The sequence below is a fragment of the Diaporthe amygdali genome, assembly GCF_026229845.1.
Source record: "Diaporthe amygdali strain CAA958 chromosome Unknown NODE_25_length_736740_cov_64_583793, whole genome shotgun sequence".
In the NCBI taxonomy this organism is placed as follows: Eukaryota; Fungi; Ascomycota; class Sordariomycetes; order Diaporthales; family Diaporthaceae; genus Diaporthe; species Diaporthe amygdali.
In genome coordinates, this window is record NW_026517045.1 from 331,312 (window position 1) to 349,675 (window position 18,364).

At 50.8% G+C, this 18,364-nt stretch overlaps 4 protein-coding genes across 4 annotated transcripts; all 4 read right to left on the bottom strand.

Annotated features, from left to right (window-relative positions):
* Positions 1-1,190: 1,190 nt before the first annotated feature.
* Positions 1,191-4,274, bottom strand: J7T55_007956 (uncharacterized protein; the record flags this gene model as incomplete). Its single annotated transcript, XM_053131102.1, has 8 exons — positions 1,191-1,672; positions 1,769-2,013; positions 2,133-2,175; positions 2,297-2,365; positions 2,429-2,850; positions 2,981-3,302; positions 3,376-3,931; positions 4,008-4,274. The coding sequence occupies 8 exons, from the start codon at positions 4,272-4,274 to the stop codon at positions 1,191-1,193; spliced, it is 2,406 nt and encodes an 801-aa protein (XP_052990792.1).
* A 2,646-nt stretch (positions 4,275-6,920) lies between these two features.
* J7T55_007957 (uncharacterized protein) lies at positions 6,921-7,905 on the bottom strand (the record flags this gene model as incomplete). The annotated part of the gene is made up of 3 exons (XM_053131103.1): positions 6,921-7,236; positions 7,298-7,497; positions 7,588-7,905. 3 exons carry the CDS (start codon positions 7,903-7,905, stop codon positions 6,921-6,923), a joined length of 834 nt encoding a protein of 277 aa, XP_052990793.1.
* Positions 7,906-8,624: 719 nt separating this feature from the next.
* Positions 8,625-9,977, bottom strand: J7T55_007958 (acyltransferase; the record flags this gene model as incomplete). Its single annotated transcript, XM_053131104.1, has 2 exons — positions 8,625-8,705; positions 9,267-9,977. 2 exons carry the CDS (start codon positions 9,975-9,977, stop codon positions 8,625-8,627), a joined length of 792 nt encoding a protein of 263 aa, XP_052990794.1.
* A 3,080-nt stretch (positions 9,978-13,057) lies between these two features.
* J7T55_007959 (uncharacterized protein) lies at positions 13,058-15,862 on the bottom strand (the record flags this gene model as incomplete). The annotated part of the gene is made up of 7 exons (XM_053131105.1): positions 13,058-13,295; positions 13,363-14,000; positions 14,074-14,175; positions 15,068-15,117; positions 15,197-15,366; positions 15,423-15,550; positions 15,662-15,862. 7 exons carry the CDS (start codon positions 15,860-15,862, stop codon positions 13,058-13,060), a joined length of 1,527 nt encoding a protein of 508 aa, XP_052990795.1.
* Between the last annotated feature and the right edge of the window lie 2,502 nt (positions 15,863-18,364).

Below are 18,364 nucleotides of genomic sequence, written 5' to 3' on the forward strand. Positions count from 1 at the left end.
GGGTTCTTCTAGTCTCGACACTAACCGAGCCTACCTGGGATGATTCTCTATATTGGTCAATCACCCCAGTCGTACGCCCGCTGTTCCATTCCAGCCTTCCCATGCTTATGCATGCAAGTTCGCAGTATAATCTGGCTCGTCTCAATTTGCCCGAGTACAAAAATTTCCCCATCCTCACACAATTCTGGTACGCAGATGACATGTTGACTGGATAGAGAACGAGTTGCCTCGTGAAGCCAATTCAAGGTACTGAAGTGGTTCCCTGCTGGGGAAGGTCGCGCGGGATTGAATATGATTTGTGGAATTTCGTTTAGCTTCGTGTAGACAACGCCGAGGGCCTGGCGCCGTCGGACCTGACTAGCCGCAAATCGACCCTCTCTTGAATATTTGCAGCGTAAGGGAGCACTCTTGTTTATTCATATAGGCTCTTACGAAAGGCAAGAAATGCCAGACAAGCTCTGTGATAGTGAGCAAACTTGTCTTTTCCTGAAGTGTAAAATGACAGGAGTAAAAGAACTGCATCTATTTCTAGATCTCAAGTCACGGCCCGTATCAATCAGGGTTAGGGCTCTGGACAAACAAAGGTGAAATGCCACACGAGGAACTATGGACCTCACGTTAGCTAACACCGTACATGCATACCGTTGTACCCAGTATTAAGATGCGAGCTTAAGGTCGGGTGTTCGCTTCGCGGCCACAGTTTCTCTGGAATAATTCAAAGGACACAGGGGAAGTATAAGATAACCTTCTATAGGATAATCTCTTATGGGATAACCTCTTATGGGATAACCTCTTATGGGATAACCTCCTATGGGATAACGTTCTATCAGAGTATTGACTTTAGGATGCTTTCTTGTAGGATAAATTTGTATGGGGATGTAAGCCACAGGGGGCTCCGCAACGACATGTTGTCATTTTTGAGAGTGTGGCGGTTTTATTCCAATAGTGTGTGAAGACGCTTGAGTTTCTGAACTTAAGTGTGGTAAACTATGGATCAATTCAGTAGCAAAAGAGCAGACGCTGTGAGACCAGGGTATTGCATTGCATATGTACCATTATCACTAATTATCACCCCAGCCGGGCACATTGTAGCCATTTCGACTACCTTCGAGTCCTGAAACGAGCGAATGAGACTGTACATTAACGTCTAATCCCAGGTCTGGGTCCACAGAGCCAATGCTTGAGGATATCTAAGCCCAGCTCGTGATCCATGGGGCTAACACTTCACCATCCTTGAGCGTCTTGGTGACAGCCATAGCCTGCGCCTCCAAGGTCTCAGCGAATCCCACAGTTCCCCACCAGTCGGGGAAGCTACTGCCACTGAGGCCCAGCGCGAGGGCATACAGGATGAGGCAGAGCGCATTGCCGACATCGAGGGCGCCGGCGAGCGAGTACGTGTACCGCTCCCACCACCCTGGGAACTTCTTCTTGATAATGACGTTGAAGATGATTCCGACGGTCAGGTAGCACAGCAGGTTGAAAATGGTAGCGGGGGGGATCATGCCGGAGACGCCAAACAGGGCGGGGAAGAAAATGTAACGGAGGATCGATCTGGGGTACTTCCTCGCGATGTAGTACTGGATAATGGGGCAAGCAAATCCAATGAGGAAGAACCAGTTGACCCAGGAGTACATGGCTCCAGCGCCGAACATCCTGGCGGGGCCGATGACACCTGTTTACGTGGTTAGCACTGGGACCGAGACAACAATATGTACTAAGAGGTGGTATAACGTCGTAGGACGTGAAGTAGAGGGAAAATGAAACCTACCCCAGATAACACTGGCGTTGTAGAAGGTCTTGGCACCTGCGCAAGTGAAACCTTGCGGCTGGGCCTTAGTGCAGATGTCAGGCAAGTATGCGAACATCCAGTTGAACGTCGCTGTCTGCACTATGCTGAGCCAAAGAACAGCGAACAGCTGGGCGCGGAAGAGAGACCGAGGCGGAATCTTCATGTAGTGTCCTATCTTCATGTCTTGCGCGTATGTAAGGGAGTTGTACGAGAGCATGTAGCCCCTGAAAGAAATTAGGGTTAGCTATCAAAGCAGCAAGAAGTGTTTGCGAAAATTGGGATGACGTAAGGCTGCAAAGCAAGCCTTTTAGAAGGGTAAAAGTTGTATGGGAACGCTACTTACCAACTCTTGAACATCATCATCGCAATTGGCTTTCCAGGGAGCACTAAGACCGTAAGTCAGCATTTTTATTTCGAGTGCTTTGCAGATTATGCGATGTGATCCGACGACCCAAATGTATCTCCTGTGTGATTGGTAAAGAGATGTTGCAGTAGATAGTCACTCACTATAACCGACAATCATCTCAGTGATGATGTTCAAACCTGTCTGTTGGTTGGTGATAGCCTGGATAATACCTGTTAAATCGTCAGTAAAGAGCACATTTTCTACTTTAACAGAGGCTTTTGGCAGTGACTGACCGACTGGAAGGACGAAGAAAGCACCAACGAGGATGGCAATGATATACGCCCACCAGGTAAGGTGTGTGGTCCACAGCTGCGAAGCCAACATTCCAAAGGCAAACATAACGACGAAGACGATCGAGTACCACCATTCGGGCACCTCGGGGTACTTCCTCATGAGCTTCAAGTGCACATCGGGCTCCTCGTACTTGGAGTCCTTGACACGGCGGATAATGTCGCGGCCGTAGAACCAGATGACGTGGCTCACGTTGCTAGCCAGGGTGGCGAAGCCCATAGCATATGACAGACTGAAAGCAGCCGGCAAAATCAGGGGGGAATAAGCCTTATACGCCGCCTCGTTGATCGTGGTGTCTGGATTCAAGATACGCGTTGTGTTGTAGTTATTGGCATAGCGATCGAAATTAGCATTATCCACCATCCTGCTACGCATTAGTAGACCGCTACAATGTTTTCTGGAAGATAGAAATAAAATGTGGGCGGCTGGGCGACTATGGCGGCTCGTGGTGGGGGTGGGGGTGGGGGGGGGGGGGGCGGTTGGCTTATACATACGGAAGGTACTGGTTGTAGGAGGGGCCCGTAAAGTACACCAAGACGGTGAGGAAAAGGAAAAAAATGCCTCCGGCAAGCATATTGATCAGGGCAAAGCCTGGTGTCAAGATGGGGTTGCCAAACCATGAGGCGACGCCCGACCAGTCAAGCGAGATGGGTAGGATACCGATTCCGGTGACTCCACCAAATGCTTGATTGACAGCCACATTGTTCGGGGCAATCCAGGTTGGGAAAGATCCGAGGTAGACGAGGAAATTCGCCATCACGTTCGGAATCCACTCGTAGCAAAAGGTGAGGCCAGAAACGAGCATGAAGAAGTAATCTAGTATGCTAGTGTCAGTACACCATAGATTCAGGTATTCGACAACATCAAATGAAACAAAGAATCAACTTACAACGACCAATCTTCCACCCATTCGTCTTGGAGGGGTCGGATGGCGCATGGTTGTGCAAGCTGTCCATGACAGTGCAGAAGACAAGAGCCAGACCTGGCCAAACCATGGCAGCGGGCCAAACGAGGAACCGACGGAGCATACCAGCAATACCAAAGCCCATTGCCTGCGTAGAGAAGACAAGGAGAATCTGGAAGCCCCAGCCCCAGAACTGCTTGTAGTAGACCTGCTGAGCCAGAAGGATGTCGAAGGCATAACTGAAACCAGCACCGGCGGCAGTCATGATAGTGATGAGAGTGTGTTCCTTCTTGTTGAAGGGGCCGGGGTTAAGTTCGACCTCCCTGCCGAATACGCGGAACGACTTCTCTGGGACGTACTTGGCCCAGCCCATACCCATAGGGTAAGCAATGAGCTGGACGACGGGCGTGCTAATGGAGACACCGAGGTAGTGGTTGTTCAGGAGGACATTCATGGCGGCAACGATAGTGCACGTCAAGAAGCCGATGGTCCAGGCCCGAATGGTGTCAACAGGTAGCGTAGGGTCATCGCCAGGGGAGACCTGTGCCACAAGTCAGAAATCTTCTATATCATCAAGCCCCTTTACGCAGGCCATTGATGGGATGATAAGAACTTACTGAGGCGCGCACTTCGGCATAAGGTGAATCTTCGCCGATGAGCTGCTCCTCAACAACGGCCTCCTTTTCAACGTCTCCAGACTCGATAACATTGTCGATGGCATCAAGCTTGGAAATGTCCATGAAGGGGTCGAACCTATGCTGGTCCTTCAGCCTCTTCATGTGGAGGTCGGCATCGGGACCGCCGACTTCGTAGCCCGTGGCCTCGGCTGAGTCCACGGGCTCGACGGGGCGCGACTCGGCCTTGCCTCGCCAGTTGAAGCCCATCTTGTCGTGTGGGGACTCAGAGTCGATGGAGAACGACTTGTGTTGCAGTAGAAAAAATCAAGCTCACAGTCCAAGAGGTCAGGACGCTGGGCACCAAGCAACCAAGAAGGACCATGCAAGGGAGAGCAAGCTCGGCGGGCGTGGCATCAAGATGGACCAGCCGGGAGGCGGGGCACTTAATAAAGATGGGCACGAGGTTCCCAAGCCCTTCTAGATGCTGTGTTACGCTGAGATGCATGTGGCCACCTTCCCGAACGGTAGCATCCCACGAACGCCTCTTTCTAGAACATTTCGAGGAGCCAAGGCCGCCACGGTTGACGAGATAGGTCGATATCCGTCTTTCCAGCCGTGCTTGCCCTGGCCAGGAAGGAGATAAGGGAGGGGAACGCCAACGCCATCACTTTGTGGAAACCCAATATGGCGATATGGGAGCGCGCGCTGAATGGTGAGGTCTTGGGGGAGGGTCGCAAAAGAACCATGCCGCCCATGGGGGGAACCATGTCGATGTCTCTACTTGGCGACGTTCCCTCGACAGACGACCCGTGCAGCTGGCTGCGAGACAAATGGTAAAATTATTGGACTAATTTGGCGCGCCCCGTAGTCGCAACGGGCAGTATGGGTTCTCTTGGTGGAGACGCGGCCTGGGCATGGCTGGGCGTTTGCTCGGCGCTGCAGATAAGGCCGCCACCCTGGTTGATTGCAAACATCTCGAGGGGGTGGTGTGATCTTTGTTTTGGCCCGGATAGCCGATCGAAGCTGTCAGAACCGTAAATGGTGTACCAGATGCGACAGATTTAGCATGGTTTACCTCGACTAGTTGGTGTTTTCTAGAAGGGCGGGCCGAAGTTCGTTATCAGCCACCGCCTTATCCCACGGGCCCAACTGATCCAACAGCAAGGAAGGCCATGTCTGTATCGAGTAGCGATGGACTCAATTGGGGTGTTGGTTCGGGAAAAAACCGCGGGAGACCAATAGAGCGGAGGGGATTGAGTTTGAAAACCTGTTTAACTTTTGGCACGCCGCAGTGAGCGGGTGTGATGAACAATTGACGGCGTCGTGCAGAGATATCGCAGAGTTCTGTACCATCGGCTCGTTTGCCACAAATCCCAAAGTTTATCCTGGTGTTTTCGAATCGTTAGTTAAAATAATCTCAAAATGGCACGCATCTCAGAGCGAAGGGTTACCTTAGTTTACCGGAATTCTCCTTTTTCCTCTTTACATTCAGGTAGTCCATGAGAGGATGATGAATATGATTCGCAATCTCAATCGTACCCCTAGCTTATAATAGGCTAATTGGCGTATAACTCAATCATGTGCCTCGCCTCGTTATCTCTTCACTGTAACCTTAACAGGCACTAGCGCCAAGATCCATGATGATAAGTCACGGTTGAGCGGCTTCATGCACGACCCTATCACAGGTCGAGTTTGAGTCCCTGCCCTGGTTTCCTCTACTCTCACCGTGAGCCGTGCATACAGACTATCAAAGTCCAGGACTCCTTCAGCATTACATAAGACAAGACTTTTTCAGTTTCTTGGACTAGACTGATTCACGACAATGGAGTTGAGCATTTTCGAGGTCCACACTGATGAACCCACACAGAAGCTATGGCCAAGCGATGCATCTAGCCTGGGCTTGAAGATCCATGTCAAGGGGTGTTGTATGACCCCTTCTTTTGAAAAGCTTGAGATTCTTGGAAGGCTCAATCTGCTAGATCTACTGCGCCAAGTAGTGCTTGGTATTCTTGAGGCCGGAAAGGCTTGCATGCAGAAGAAACACGTGAGTTATTAGATCATCGAACCACGCGGCGTTCCTGCAGCTCTCTCATCCAACCATATTGAAGAGCCTTACAGCTGATATGAGCTTGCCCAATAATTTTCTATACCACGAGTTGCGTCTGTTGATAATTCTCATATTCATTTTGTCTGCTGTTTCTACAGCTGCTGACTCTAACAAGAAGTTGGCACGCGGGATTCACGGTGAAATATATATGGGCTCGGTGATATGCAGGAAAGTCTCAAAAAGTCTCGTCATCTTACATGAGAGTAATTGGAAGCACGGTGCTTGTAGTAAGTTCTTTTATCTGGCTTTGTCGCTTAAGGGACATTCGAATCATACAATGCAAAAACCCAAGAGCATCATCTCGATTGCTTCGTTGCGGCTTTAATAATTCACTCTATCTCTGGCTGATGATACCCTGGTTTGTATAATTGTAATAGTCCAGTTAGTGGCTTGTCACCTTGACTACGAGGTGCACTGACTAAGTCGTCATCACTACGATGGCTCGGAGAGGGAAGGACGTATCAAATCGAAGACCGTTTTGGAAAGGAAATATGACTCAGTCAAATCGATGTTTGTACAAGAGTAAGTCGCATAAAACAAGGCAATTCATGTGGCAACATAAATATGATTTTTACATCATAGCAATCCCACGTGATCAAATAGTATTTGGCACAGCAGTCTTTTGTGATTTCAGCTTTGTGCTAGAAAATTGTAATATGCAAGATTTACTTAAGAATTTAAGTATGCACAACTATGTACCTCCACATCTCCTCCCCTGCCGCACTCCCCTTGAAATACCTCTTATTCCAATCATGAAACTCCCAGTTGTGCGACGCCACCCACATGCAATGCAAAATCCCTCAGATTTACGAGGTCCACTTGTTGGTGTCGATCCAGCTGACGAACTGGCCAACGCGAGTGTAGACACCGGCGTAGTTGGCCTCAGCACAGCCGTTGCCCCAGGAGACGAGACCCTGCAGAACCTTGGAGGAGTCGACAATGGGGCCGCCAGAGTCGCCAGAGCAAGAGTCCTTGCCACCCGCAGTGAGACCGGCGCAGAACATGTTGGTGGTGATGGCAGAGGTACCGTACTGGGACTGGCAAGTGGCGCGCGAGATGACGGGGACGGAAACCTTCCTCAGGGTGGCGGGCAGAGTCGAGCCGTCCTCGGTCAGCAGACCCCTGTTTAACGCGGATTAGCGCTGTGCATAAATTATCTCCCTGGTAGATTGGAAGAACTTACCAGCCGGCGACAGTGAGAGTTGTGCCAGAGGCGGGGTCGGAGCCCGAAGCCGGGAGGGTGGCGTAGCCGATGGTCGAGCTGGTCGCAATAGGGCTGGCCAGGTGCCAGACAGCAACGTCGTAGTCGATCAAAGCCGAGTTGTACGAAGGGTGGTACTTGATGGCAGAGACGCTAACCTGAGTACCGCCGGAAGCCCAGGTCTACAATATAAGTTAATATATCAATTCTGGGAGGAGTTTCTTCGCTTTCGTTGCGAGCAACAAGCACGAAATACATCGCAAGTGACTTACCAGGGAGCCAGCGCGGACCTTGACGGCCGAGGCAGTCTGGCCGACAGAGCAGTGGGCAGCCGTGATGACGGTGTAGGCGTTCAGCAGAACACCACCGCAGAAGTGCGAGCCACTCTTGGACAGACTGACGATGAAGGGGAAGTCACCGGCAGCAGCGGTGGTTCCACCAACGATTCCAGTCACAGGAGGGGCCTCAGTCTCATCCTGGCGAACATCCAGGCCGAACGGCTTGGTCTGGCCGAGGGGCTTGGTAACTGCTGCCGCCATGGAGAGGACGGGCATCGACAGAGCGAGCGCGAGGGTGAGGAAGGGCGTCATCGTGGCGGTCTGCAGGACTGCTGGCACTGGGAGCTGTGGTTGGAAAGAGTGTGCTGGGACTGGAGGTGCTGAACCATCTATTCAAACATAAACGCCGGCGGCATTCTCTATTTATACTTGAAGCAATACATACACTTAATATAAATCGCAGCTTTCACGCGCGCAAGTTACCAGTTGCCTACTCAGTTTCTGAGGTTCTTGAGGTACCACTTGCCTACTCAGTCTTCGCCCTCCGAGAGCCAAGAATTCGCTGTCAGTACACCAGATAAAGCGCTGTCCAATCTTTTCCTACATACCGTCCGTATGGTAGCTTGGCAATGATCTGAGTGTAGTAAAAATGGCCAAAAGTAGAAGGCGAGAAGTAGCCGTACCCATCGGTGCTGGATGAGCTGCCGCAGAACTGCCCTTTTCAGACAAGCGTGACCGGGTTGACTCGCATCCCCGATATTTACCGGCAGTCCACATAGCGTCGGTACCCGGTTCTGGCTGAACAGCCAAGACAACGCAAGGATTGCTTCGCAGGCTGAACCTCGTCTCCTCGCAATATGTTTGGCCGCCCTTCTAATAAGCAGCTGGCAGGTGACACAGGCACGAACTCGTATAAGCTCCGCGCCTGAATGCGACGCCGGCCCTTGATAGGCAGCCGTCTTGCATTATTGCGGTCAACATCTGGTTCAGAATTGGTGTTCTCATGCACCTCCATAGTGGTTTCACAAAGCTTATCTGCAGATGCAGAAGTCGATCTCAATAGACCAGCTGACCAGTGGTCTGACCTGAGCTACGGCGCATTTCGTTGTCTCCTGCATGTTCTCGAATGTCAGCTCCGCGGGACAAGACACTCAAGGATTCGTCCTGCATCTGAGTCGACTTGCAATTGATAATTGGCTAGCTCCGGAATCTGTTCGCCTGGTCTGGATCTGAGGGGAAAGGAGATCACAAGTAGGTGGCCCTGGTGATATGCAAGATTGGCTGCTTTGTATCTACGAATTGTGTGTGCCATTAGTGTCCTTGGCAGACTAGTATAAGATGGCCGATTGCCCTTTACCCGGCAAGATTTCGGACCTTTCTATACTTATGAGCTGCAATGTGTTTCTGAGACACCCGTCGGCTGATCTCATCAAGCATTGTGTCGACATAGGATACTGTTTACCAAAGTGATGCAGAGCGAGACTATTGTTGTATTCTCGGTGGCAAAGTACAATCATTATTGTCCGATATTACTGGCACCCGTGCGGCCCAACCTACAGTCCGATCGTGACTGACAACCCCGCCTTGTCCTAGACGCGCCTTATTCCTCTATAAGCCGGGACTTTACATTCACGAGGCGCAGGACTTGCGGCATGCGCCGCATTCCAACGCACAAGATTGCCCTCACGCCCTTCCCGCCAGTCAAAACCCACGAAGGAGCCCTGAAGCGAGAGGCGCGACTGCCCAAGCGTCTTGGTAAAGAAATTCTGCGCTGCCGTGTTCTCGGCCTCCCATATGAGTTCGATAGCCTCGGGCACCTCCTCGCCGGGCTCCTTGTCCCCTACCACCATGGGCAGAAGCTGACGTCTCCTCTTCTCCCCGGGCAGCTTCCACCAAGCCTCCATTACCGCTTTGAATAACTCCGTGCCATAGCCCTGCCGCCAGTATGCTGGCTTTAATAGGATTTCGAATCGAGTCCAGCCGGATGTGGGCTGGTCCTCGCTGTCAGGGAGCCCGGCCTCGCCTATGAGCTCGCCAGTGGAAGCCAAGAAAGCGCCCCAGTACCAATGGCGCTGGTCGTGTGGTGCTTGTAAGCGCTCGAGGTTCTGCCGTGTCTCTTCCACATCCCTGTCAGGACGTCCGCGAGCCGTAGAGTGAATCTGCGTCTCGCCTATCTTGCGGAGCTCATGGAAAGCCTCGAGATCAGATGGCAGGAGTGGTCTGACGATGAGTCTATCTGTGCGGATCTCTCCCCGGACTGAGATTGAAGGTAGTGGTCGCTTGGGCGCGCAGACATCGTAGCTGAACCATACTGTTGCGGAAAGCTTCTCGTAGTCGTCGTGCTCAAGGTCGACACGGATTGTCGGTGCTGAGCTATCTGCCATTTTTTGTGTGTGTTGACTTCCGTCGGGATTTTTGAAAAGTGCCGGTAACTGACTCGTGGAGAATGCTTGCCGGTGTGCGGAGAGGTAACAAGACGTGATTCTCTTCTATACACTGGCTCGAATGACAGAGGCTGGAGGGTGCTGGCGTTTTTCAAGTGCTAGGATATGAAGATGCGATCAAGAAGTCGACGAGCATGGATGGGGGCAGGAGAGGGCGGGTAGTATTATATTTGAAACCTTGACATTCGTCGCGGGAGTGGAAGGTGGAGCATCAGAAAAATAGAACTCAGGGGCAGTTGGCCCGTGGTGGGTTGCCGTGCTCAGTGCAACAGCCAGCAGCGAACGCAAATCGGACCGGCTCCTCAGCTTCGTTCGTATCGGTGTCCACTTCGACTCCGACGTGGCCTTGTTCGTCACCGCGGCAGCGGCGCGAACCTTCTGGCTAGTCTGACTGGTATTAAATTTGAACAGAAATCACCCGACTTGACAAGCAGAAGAACGCGTGCCCGACGACGTTTGTCCCAGGGGTGGGGATGGATGCGACGTGGACTTATGGGCGAGATTGCTCTCTTTTGCTCAAAACCCGAGGGCGGCTGGCCATTGGCCTCGATGGTACCAACGCCATGGGTCGGCCCGCTCAACTCTCCATACAACGGGACCCGGGGCATCTCGGATGAAGGTTGCCACATGCAGGGAGCGAGTCGTGAAGGCAGTGGTGTGCTGCCCGAGGCCCCACGGAAAGGGGGTGTTTCAATGTGCACATTTGCACATCTCAGCACATTTCGGCATATTTGAGCAGAACAACAGTGGTTTTTCTGAAAATCTCAATTTACAACTCGATTTTGACGTCCCAAATAAGCAGAGTTCGCTATCCTTTGCCATGCGAGCCGCTGAAGGCAATTATTAAGCGAACCAATTCTCCCAGTGACCATCCAATTTGTGGGCAAGCTTGGCCGATCACCCCCAGCGAACCTTTGAACATCATCGAAAGTCTTGGCATCTGGAGGCCGGAACCCTCAATGTGGTGATCGGAGTGGAATTCCATATTAGCAAGGCTCCTTTTTAAGGGACCGTTCACGTAATCTATGCCGCGGTAGCCTTCCGGGCTTTAGCTAAACTATTCACGGCGATTCCTCCACTCGGGCTAAGAACTTTACGGGTTGACACATTGACAGGTGTTGATCCCCAGATTAACCATGCGGTGATCCAAACGCAGCTTACTTTTCCTTCCTTTCTGTGGAGTAATTGCCGTCGTCGGATCGATATCCGACACAAGGGTGGATTCGTCACGACCGCCCCAACTCTGTGGGTGGCATCGGCAGCCAACCCGGTTGTTCCGGGCTAGGACTGAACGGAATAGAATAGAGTGCGAAGCGGAAATAGGACTTGGTGCGTTCCGGCTCACTTACCACCTTCTATCTCCTTGGGGAACTATACGTCAAATTGATTGGCGCGGGATTTCAAAATACTAAGGTCTTTCCGTTGAGTAGTGGAGTTAAGGCGTCATACGGAGAATGGAAGATCCGAGTTATGATCGTTTAGTCAATATCAAGTCCTTTTTGGGTATGCCGGATACATGTCGCTGCTCCAGGGAAACGGGGTGATCAAGAGCATAGGTTTGTGCTTCTGAAGTTGCACAATTCTCTTCCATTTTGGTTGGTATTACCAGAATATTGCTACATTGTTTCCTACTGATCTCCCCGTCATCTTGCTTCCAACATGTCTTTAGGATGAGGTGGTTCACATGACTTCGCTTAATTCTCTAGCGCCACCAATGAAGATTGCCTGTGCTTCTGGTCATGTTGAGACGCGTACATAACCTTAGTAATGGATCTTTGGAAGTGCACCATGCGGGATTGAATCCCTACCACTACATGTTACCATGGTATATTACCACCGACGATATCACGTGTGTTGCATGTTGCAACCTTGACTGTATTGCCGATCCAGCCCTACCACGGTACCGAACTTTAGTTCCGGACTACTCGGACTGGTAAATACTCAAAATGGTTTGGCTTGTGCTAGCTACGTTCCTAGGACAGCTAAGCGACAGTCTAGACTTCGAGTGTCAAATTTAGAGGTTGGATGCGGTGTTGATGGACTTCCGCGTGGCAGCTTGTATTGTATGCCTCATCAAACAAAGATTTACCGCTGTTATAAATAAGCACGTTCATTACGAGCCTAAATTTACCGTACGTGACGTTGCGAGTGTCTGATCACCCCGGACGCAAAAAGTAGGAAGGTTCTGTATCATCACGGAAGCTGAAGGGACATGTCCTTGCCATGACAGGGGAATATTCTTCCCGCAACAGGGTTGTCCCCGTAGGGACTTTAAGCTAGTGTGGTTCTCCTCCAGTTTCTCGCACTGACAAGCACGTCTACTTAAGGTGGTGATCATTCCAAGCCAAGTGTGTCTCTCTTTTACAGAATCAAGGGCACAAGACGCAGGTGTCGATTCTTCGGAATCTTTCACCTGATCGGAAGTGCTCTACAAGAATATGTAGTGACTGAAACGGCAACCAGAATACAATGTAACTGATAGCCTAGTCTGACGCGAGAGTGGTCTTCAAGTTTGCAACCATTTGCATTGGATTTATAGTACTAGAAAATGCCTAGAAACGCCGAGGATGTTGGGAACTCTGTCGTGATAAACGTCACACAACAGGTGTAAAATGCTCGTGAAAATCATACTCCGAGCCGTCGAAGCTCCTAAATGCCCCCAAGTCTAACCAGCCTTACACCCCTACAATTGCTATATAACATAAAGAATGCTATCGACTGTCGATTGCTCTATACAAATCAGCATCATAGCCTTTCTCTGGCTCGATGCGAATAACTGAGCAGCATATCCCATAGACGTTTGCTGATGTTTAGCAGTGACTGCTTGTTATGGCACTCGTCATGGACGAATGCTCCCTGTATTTATTCAACTCTGTTGATGACTGTTTGGAGACACCTTGCTGGGGCGTATTCGATCCTGTAATTGATGATTCCTCATTTCGGTGCGGTGTTCCTTATGATTGACAGACCCCAGCTCATTAGGGAGCTGCCCTGTGGGCTGGAAGTGTGGTCGGCCGTTTTCACCTAGTCCGCCTCGCAAGAGACAAGCGGGTCTGGCGCGTTGGCACTCGAGACACCATAGTCGTGCCCCTCCTCTTCGAAAATTCTGACTTGGCACTCGATCTGGGCTTGATCCAACGGGTGTCGCAGAAGCGGGTGCATTGATGTCTTCGGAAAAAGGCATGGATCCCTTTCGGACCAAGATCGCCAGGCCCACAGCTATAAGATGCTGACATGATGACGGGATCGGAGAGGATGCTTTAGTCCCAAGTCGAACGGTCAGCACAGCGCAAAACGCGAGATATTGATGAACAAGAGAACCCACAATACGTCACCATGCGTGCCACCCTGCAAGTCACACAACAGGAATTGGCCGCCAGTGATGTGATAAGAAAAGTGGCTCAAGGCTTGCATAGCCTCACACCACGAGTCCCTGGAATTTGGAATCCAGCCCGTGTTGCTGTTGAACTTTTGGAAGTTGAGAATAAAGGGCTCAACCAGGGCCTTGCGCCCATTGCGCCTGTATTGCCATATCTGGGGTCGACTCATCAAAATGCGGCGATTCACTATGTTTGCGGCATGCCAGTTGTCAATGATGTACTGGGCTCGGTCGATAATATTCAACTCTTCCTGGAAGTAGTGGTCCTCAAACACAGAGCTGCTCTTGAATTCCTTGGCGACGCATGCTTGACCAGTCCTGGCGCCTGAGATATACCGGCCTTGCCACACATTCTTGAAAGTCCCGGTAGCAAAAAGCCGATCTCTGTTGATGTCGGCGGCGGTGGCATCGTTATTCCTGGAATAAGCCATGGCTCTGTTTGCACATCCAAGGTAGAGCCACAAGTTGTTGAGGCTGGCAGCGAGGGATACTGGTGTGCTGAGGTGTGGCTGCTTCGGTCCGGCCAAATGCGGTGCAGGCCCAACGAGCTCCTCGGGTCGCGAGATGAGTTGTTGCTTGATCTCCTGGGTTGACGGGTGATGAATTATGCCTAAGTATCGAAGCTCACACAGCAAGCTGGAGCGTGGAATAGTGAACCATTATGGAGAATTTGTGAAGTGCGAGGTTGTCGAGGCAGCTCGACGAGTGATCATGCCATGCCTTTGAGTCACGCGCCGTATGCACGATGTCGAAGGTCGCCTGTCGCTGTTGGCCCAATCCTCACCGATCACGCATGCAATGTCAGTTTTGTATAGGAATAGGAAATTCCCGCTGCCGCTGGTAACCGCCAGTACGCTGCCACGTGGTCGCGTGTGGATTGGAGAGAGAAAATGAGGCCGATATCTAGGGTGTCGGTCTGCACGGCGGTAAGTGGCTGCAGAGTGCACTATGATGCGGTCTGCCACGCTCAGCACAAAGCTTGGACGACTTGGGTCCAGGGCAGCAGCGTATCGGAAGGTGTTTTAAGTATCCACAAAGAGCCTGATACGATTGTTTCAAAGCAAAAGCAATGTCATTTTTGCCCACGTAGCTAGTTAGCTAGGCGGCCAGCATCAGCCATCAGCTGCCCCAGGTGTCCAGGTGCTCTCACAAGGAACGAGAATCACTCGTTGGAAAGGCCGCCCTGTTGGACCCACGCGCCATACCCGCCGCCACAAGAGCGGTCGTTTCAGGCTAGCTGCATATCCCAAGCTCTTACTAAGAATGCTGGTAGGCGCGGAAGCAGTCCCTGAAGAGTGCAGATCCCCAAACCCAATGCGCCCACAATCTTTAACAGCCTACCGATGTGCTTAGAAGTGAACCTTAACGGCCGCTAGACCGTGGCATGATTCAGGGGTAAAACTTGTTGCGCACTCGGAACGATCCCATTGAACAGACACCAGCAAATCAAAATTTGCAGTACCCTGGGAAACGACGAAGTCAACAATCAAGCGCATCCGACAGGACCACGCCTTTTCTCCGCGCTGAATGCGGTAATATGTGTTGGGGTTCCCCAACATAACCGACCTTGCTCTTATATGCCTCACATGTGCCTCGATCTGAAGTCCAAAGGACTTGCCACCCTATATCAAGTTGAGCCTCAGGGTCCTACTCCATCCGAAATGTTCTTCCGATGGACCTGTGGCGATATCGGGAGGATCGCTGGCGGAGGCCTGGGATACTTTCCACACGTTCCTATTTGATCTAGAAACGATCTGCGGGCAACTGGGGAGAAGCTTACCTCCGTCGCCATCTCTCAGTATCAGGCATATCTGATCCCAGTGGTTGGGAGCTGCCAAACAAGGCTCCTCCTCGGGAGCGTTGCAGGAGTGTCCAGTAATCGAGGCGTAGAAAGTGCATGGTAGAGAGGTTTGGGAGTTGAGGAGTTGTCTTATTTCAACAGTCGATGATCTCCGCAAGTCAATATTGATGTTACCACATGTCGGGTGTATCTCTGTCGCACTCACTCTATCTTGCCCTGATTTGAGACCATGGTCAGCTGGATCGAGAAAAGCACAAGGTGAAGGGACGTCTCGAGCCGATGGTTCATTCTAGCAAGGACGTCTTGGTGAATGATGACAGCCAGGCGTAGAAACTTGGATAAGAAGCCTCGATGTGTGGGGATCATGCGTTCCAGGAGACATAGCGATGCTTGCAATTCATGCAGACACTTTTCACAATGTGCTCGGCTTGTTAACAAGATAACGTGCGTGGCCATCGGTGACTTTCCAACTTCCTCGAGTACTTGATTCAGGATGTGTATTTCTTCAAGGCTAGCGGAAATCTCAGCTGATGCCCCTTGCATTTCGCGGTAAAGGGTGCGGACTTTCAGGCAATCTGCGATGATTTTTCCGGCCAGTGCTGCCACCTGCAGGCCACTGGCCACTGTGCCAAGGGCCTCAGCCATGTTTGGCACGAAAATGCTTCAAAATAAGTTGGAAGAGTAATGACTTTACTGTCATGTTAGGAGGTGGAGGCCTATCAGAGCTAGTCGTGGGCGTGCTTGTCTAGTCGCAGCGAAGGACCCTGAGGACACTAGGCGGGGCTGAGAGTAATGATGATCCAGATGTCATGGGGTTATATAGAGATGCCTTTATATATAGTATCACCGTTACGATCTGGAGGAATTCTATGAGACGTGCCTTGTTTCTCGGTACCTCTGGAGAACCTGTTGTGGCTGAATTCATGCCTTTGATGACCCTCGACGGTGGTCGGTGCATTGCGCCCGCTGAGCACCCACAGTGGTACATGCATAAGTCCACTGTCTACCAAAAGGTACCTCAGAGAAGGCTACCTCCAAAAATCTCAGGGTGTATAATATGAGCATGTCACAACGATGCTTGGGTGCTGCTAAGCCATCTACGTTGTGGAACATCTACGCGAATGAGCGTTCACTCCAATTTACACGAGGCCAAATTAGTGCCTTTTGCCAACTGATGCGTCAAGCAAGCGAGTAGTCAAGCCACCGGGAATGATCGGAATCATGATATTTGTTGCCTTGCCAATACAACCCGGCTTCCTCAATTGGTCGAAAGAGACAAGTCCACGCACCGGTGGTTGAACAAGTACGCCCTCCACAATATAGTGTGATCTCACGTCTTCAATACTGTAGACTGATAACACGAGAAGTGTCCACATGTTGACGAGAGTGAGTCGGGAAGACCATGTCTTGTTGTGCGGCATTCAGACCAACTCCATGTCCAAAGCACTCGAAAGTTCTCGGCGTCTTTTATGATCACACTTTCTGGGTTGTTTGACTTCTTGCTGTAGCCTGGGACAATTTTAGCATCATGGTCAAAGCCATTCAATATAGAAAATTTGAAGTCAAAATTCTCTAACAAAACAAATATGATGGCAATCTAATCATTTCTGTAGCCTACAATTTGTTGTATCTCAATGTGGTTGCGCGTAGGCCTCCGAATATCGGTCATGCGTACAACATCCCACCACCTGGCTAGCAGGCAGAGTCTCAGGAAAATGACACGCAGCGAGGTCTGACAGGTGTTATTTCAGGCTTTGGCCCAAGAAATGGAAACTGCATCAAGGGAAAAGCAAGTGTTAAGTTGTTACAAGACAGGCTGTGTAAGGGGGGGGGGGCGCATTAGATATAACAAATGCCATCAGTGACAAAGAGTCACGAGGCCACTCCTTATGAACAATTTTAGTCCACGGTGCTATCATGTCGTTGAAAAGGGTTTCAGGCGCCATCGGTAGCACCAAGAGCGGGCAGGAACCCCCCCCCCCCCACGAGCACTGTGATACATCTTGGGAAGGCCTTACAACGCAGGTCTGCCGCAGGACAGAGTCTTGTGATCCTGGCGGAAACTGCTTCCGCCATCCGCAATGATCAAAATTTGCGCCTCGAAGAGAGCCGTATCACTTTCCGAGAAATTGGAGGGCAGGTCTTGCTGGCTGCATGTGTGCTACCTACTAGAGTGCTGACATGTTCCAAGCCCCGTCGTTGGATCCAGGAATCCGTTTGCTGTGTGATCAAATGCGTCATGCTTGTACGCACTGGTGTCTGAATATGCTTAGCCACACTTTTATGACGGATTTAGGGCACATCATGGACCTGTCCTGGAGAGGGCGCATGTCGGTCACGAGCCATGTGCGTCTTGTCGCCCGAATGGGTGGCGGGAGCAGATAGAAAATGCAAGTGGTGGTCACATTTACTGGTATTTCATGCTTTTGGACATCTGCACTAACGCGGGAACCTTTTTGAGCGCAAAGACGTGCGCCTTGGTCAAGTCTCAGGGGCTGGACAAACATGCCAGTGGAGTGATATTTCAATATGGACATCAACCGTCGTAGACCTCATCAAGAATCAATCCAGGATCAATGGTGTCACTCAAGGAAGAAGACCCATTTGACAGATCTACTCTAGCACCACATCTCCCCCACAACCACACTGTCACATCTCGAACCCGTGTCAAATGATGTTTTCTCGGCTCTCGCTAACTCTTGGATCGCATTTCACTCTAGCAGTTCCCTCGATGATTTAGCCTGCAACTATTAAACAGGTGTCAATATGTCCAATCCTGTTCTCAAGCGTAGAACTCTCCTGGCACAATCCAAATTACAGTATTAGGGCTAACAGAAGACAGGCTAGAATTCTTGAAGGAAGCCTAGACTTCAGCACGATGGGTACATAAGCTAGTCAAATCTGATTTCCTAGAAATCGCCTGAGCCCAAGTTCTCTGTTTTCCCCAACAATTCCAGGTCAGGCAAATCATCTCAATACATAGGAATAGATCACAGACAACGCAACTCTCTCCCTGCGGTGATTTAATTGATAAGGATGGAACAGTGTCTGACTACTCCCCAACCACTAAGGTGAAGGGAAGATAAACGCCCTGCGCCTCTGCTGCTTTATGAGAGAGGACATCGCAAGCCGCAAAAAAGACCACCA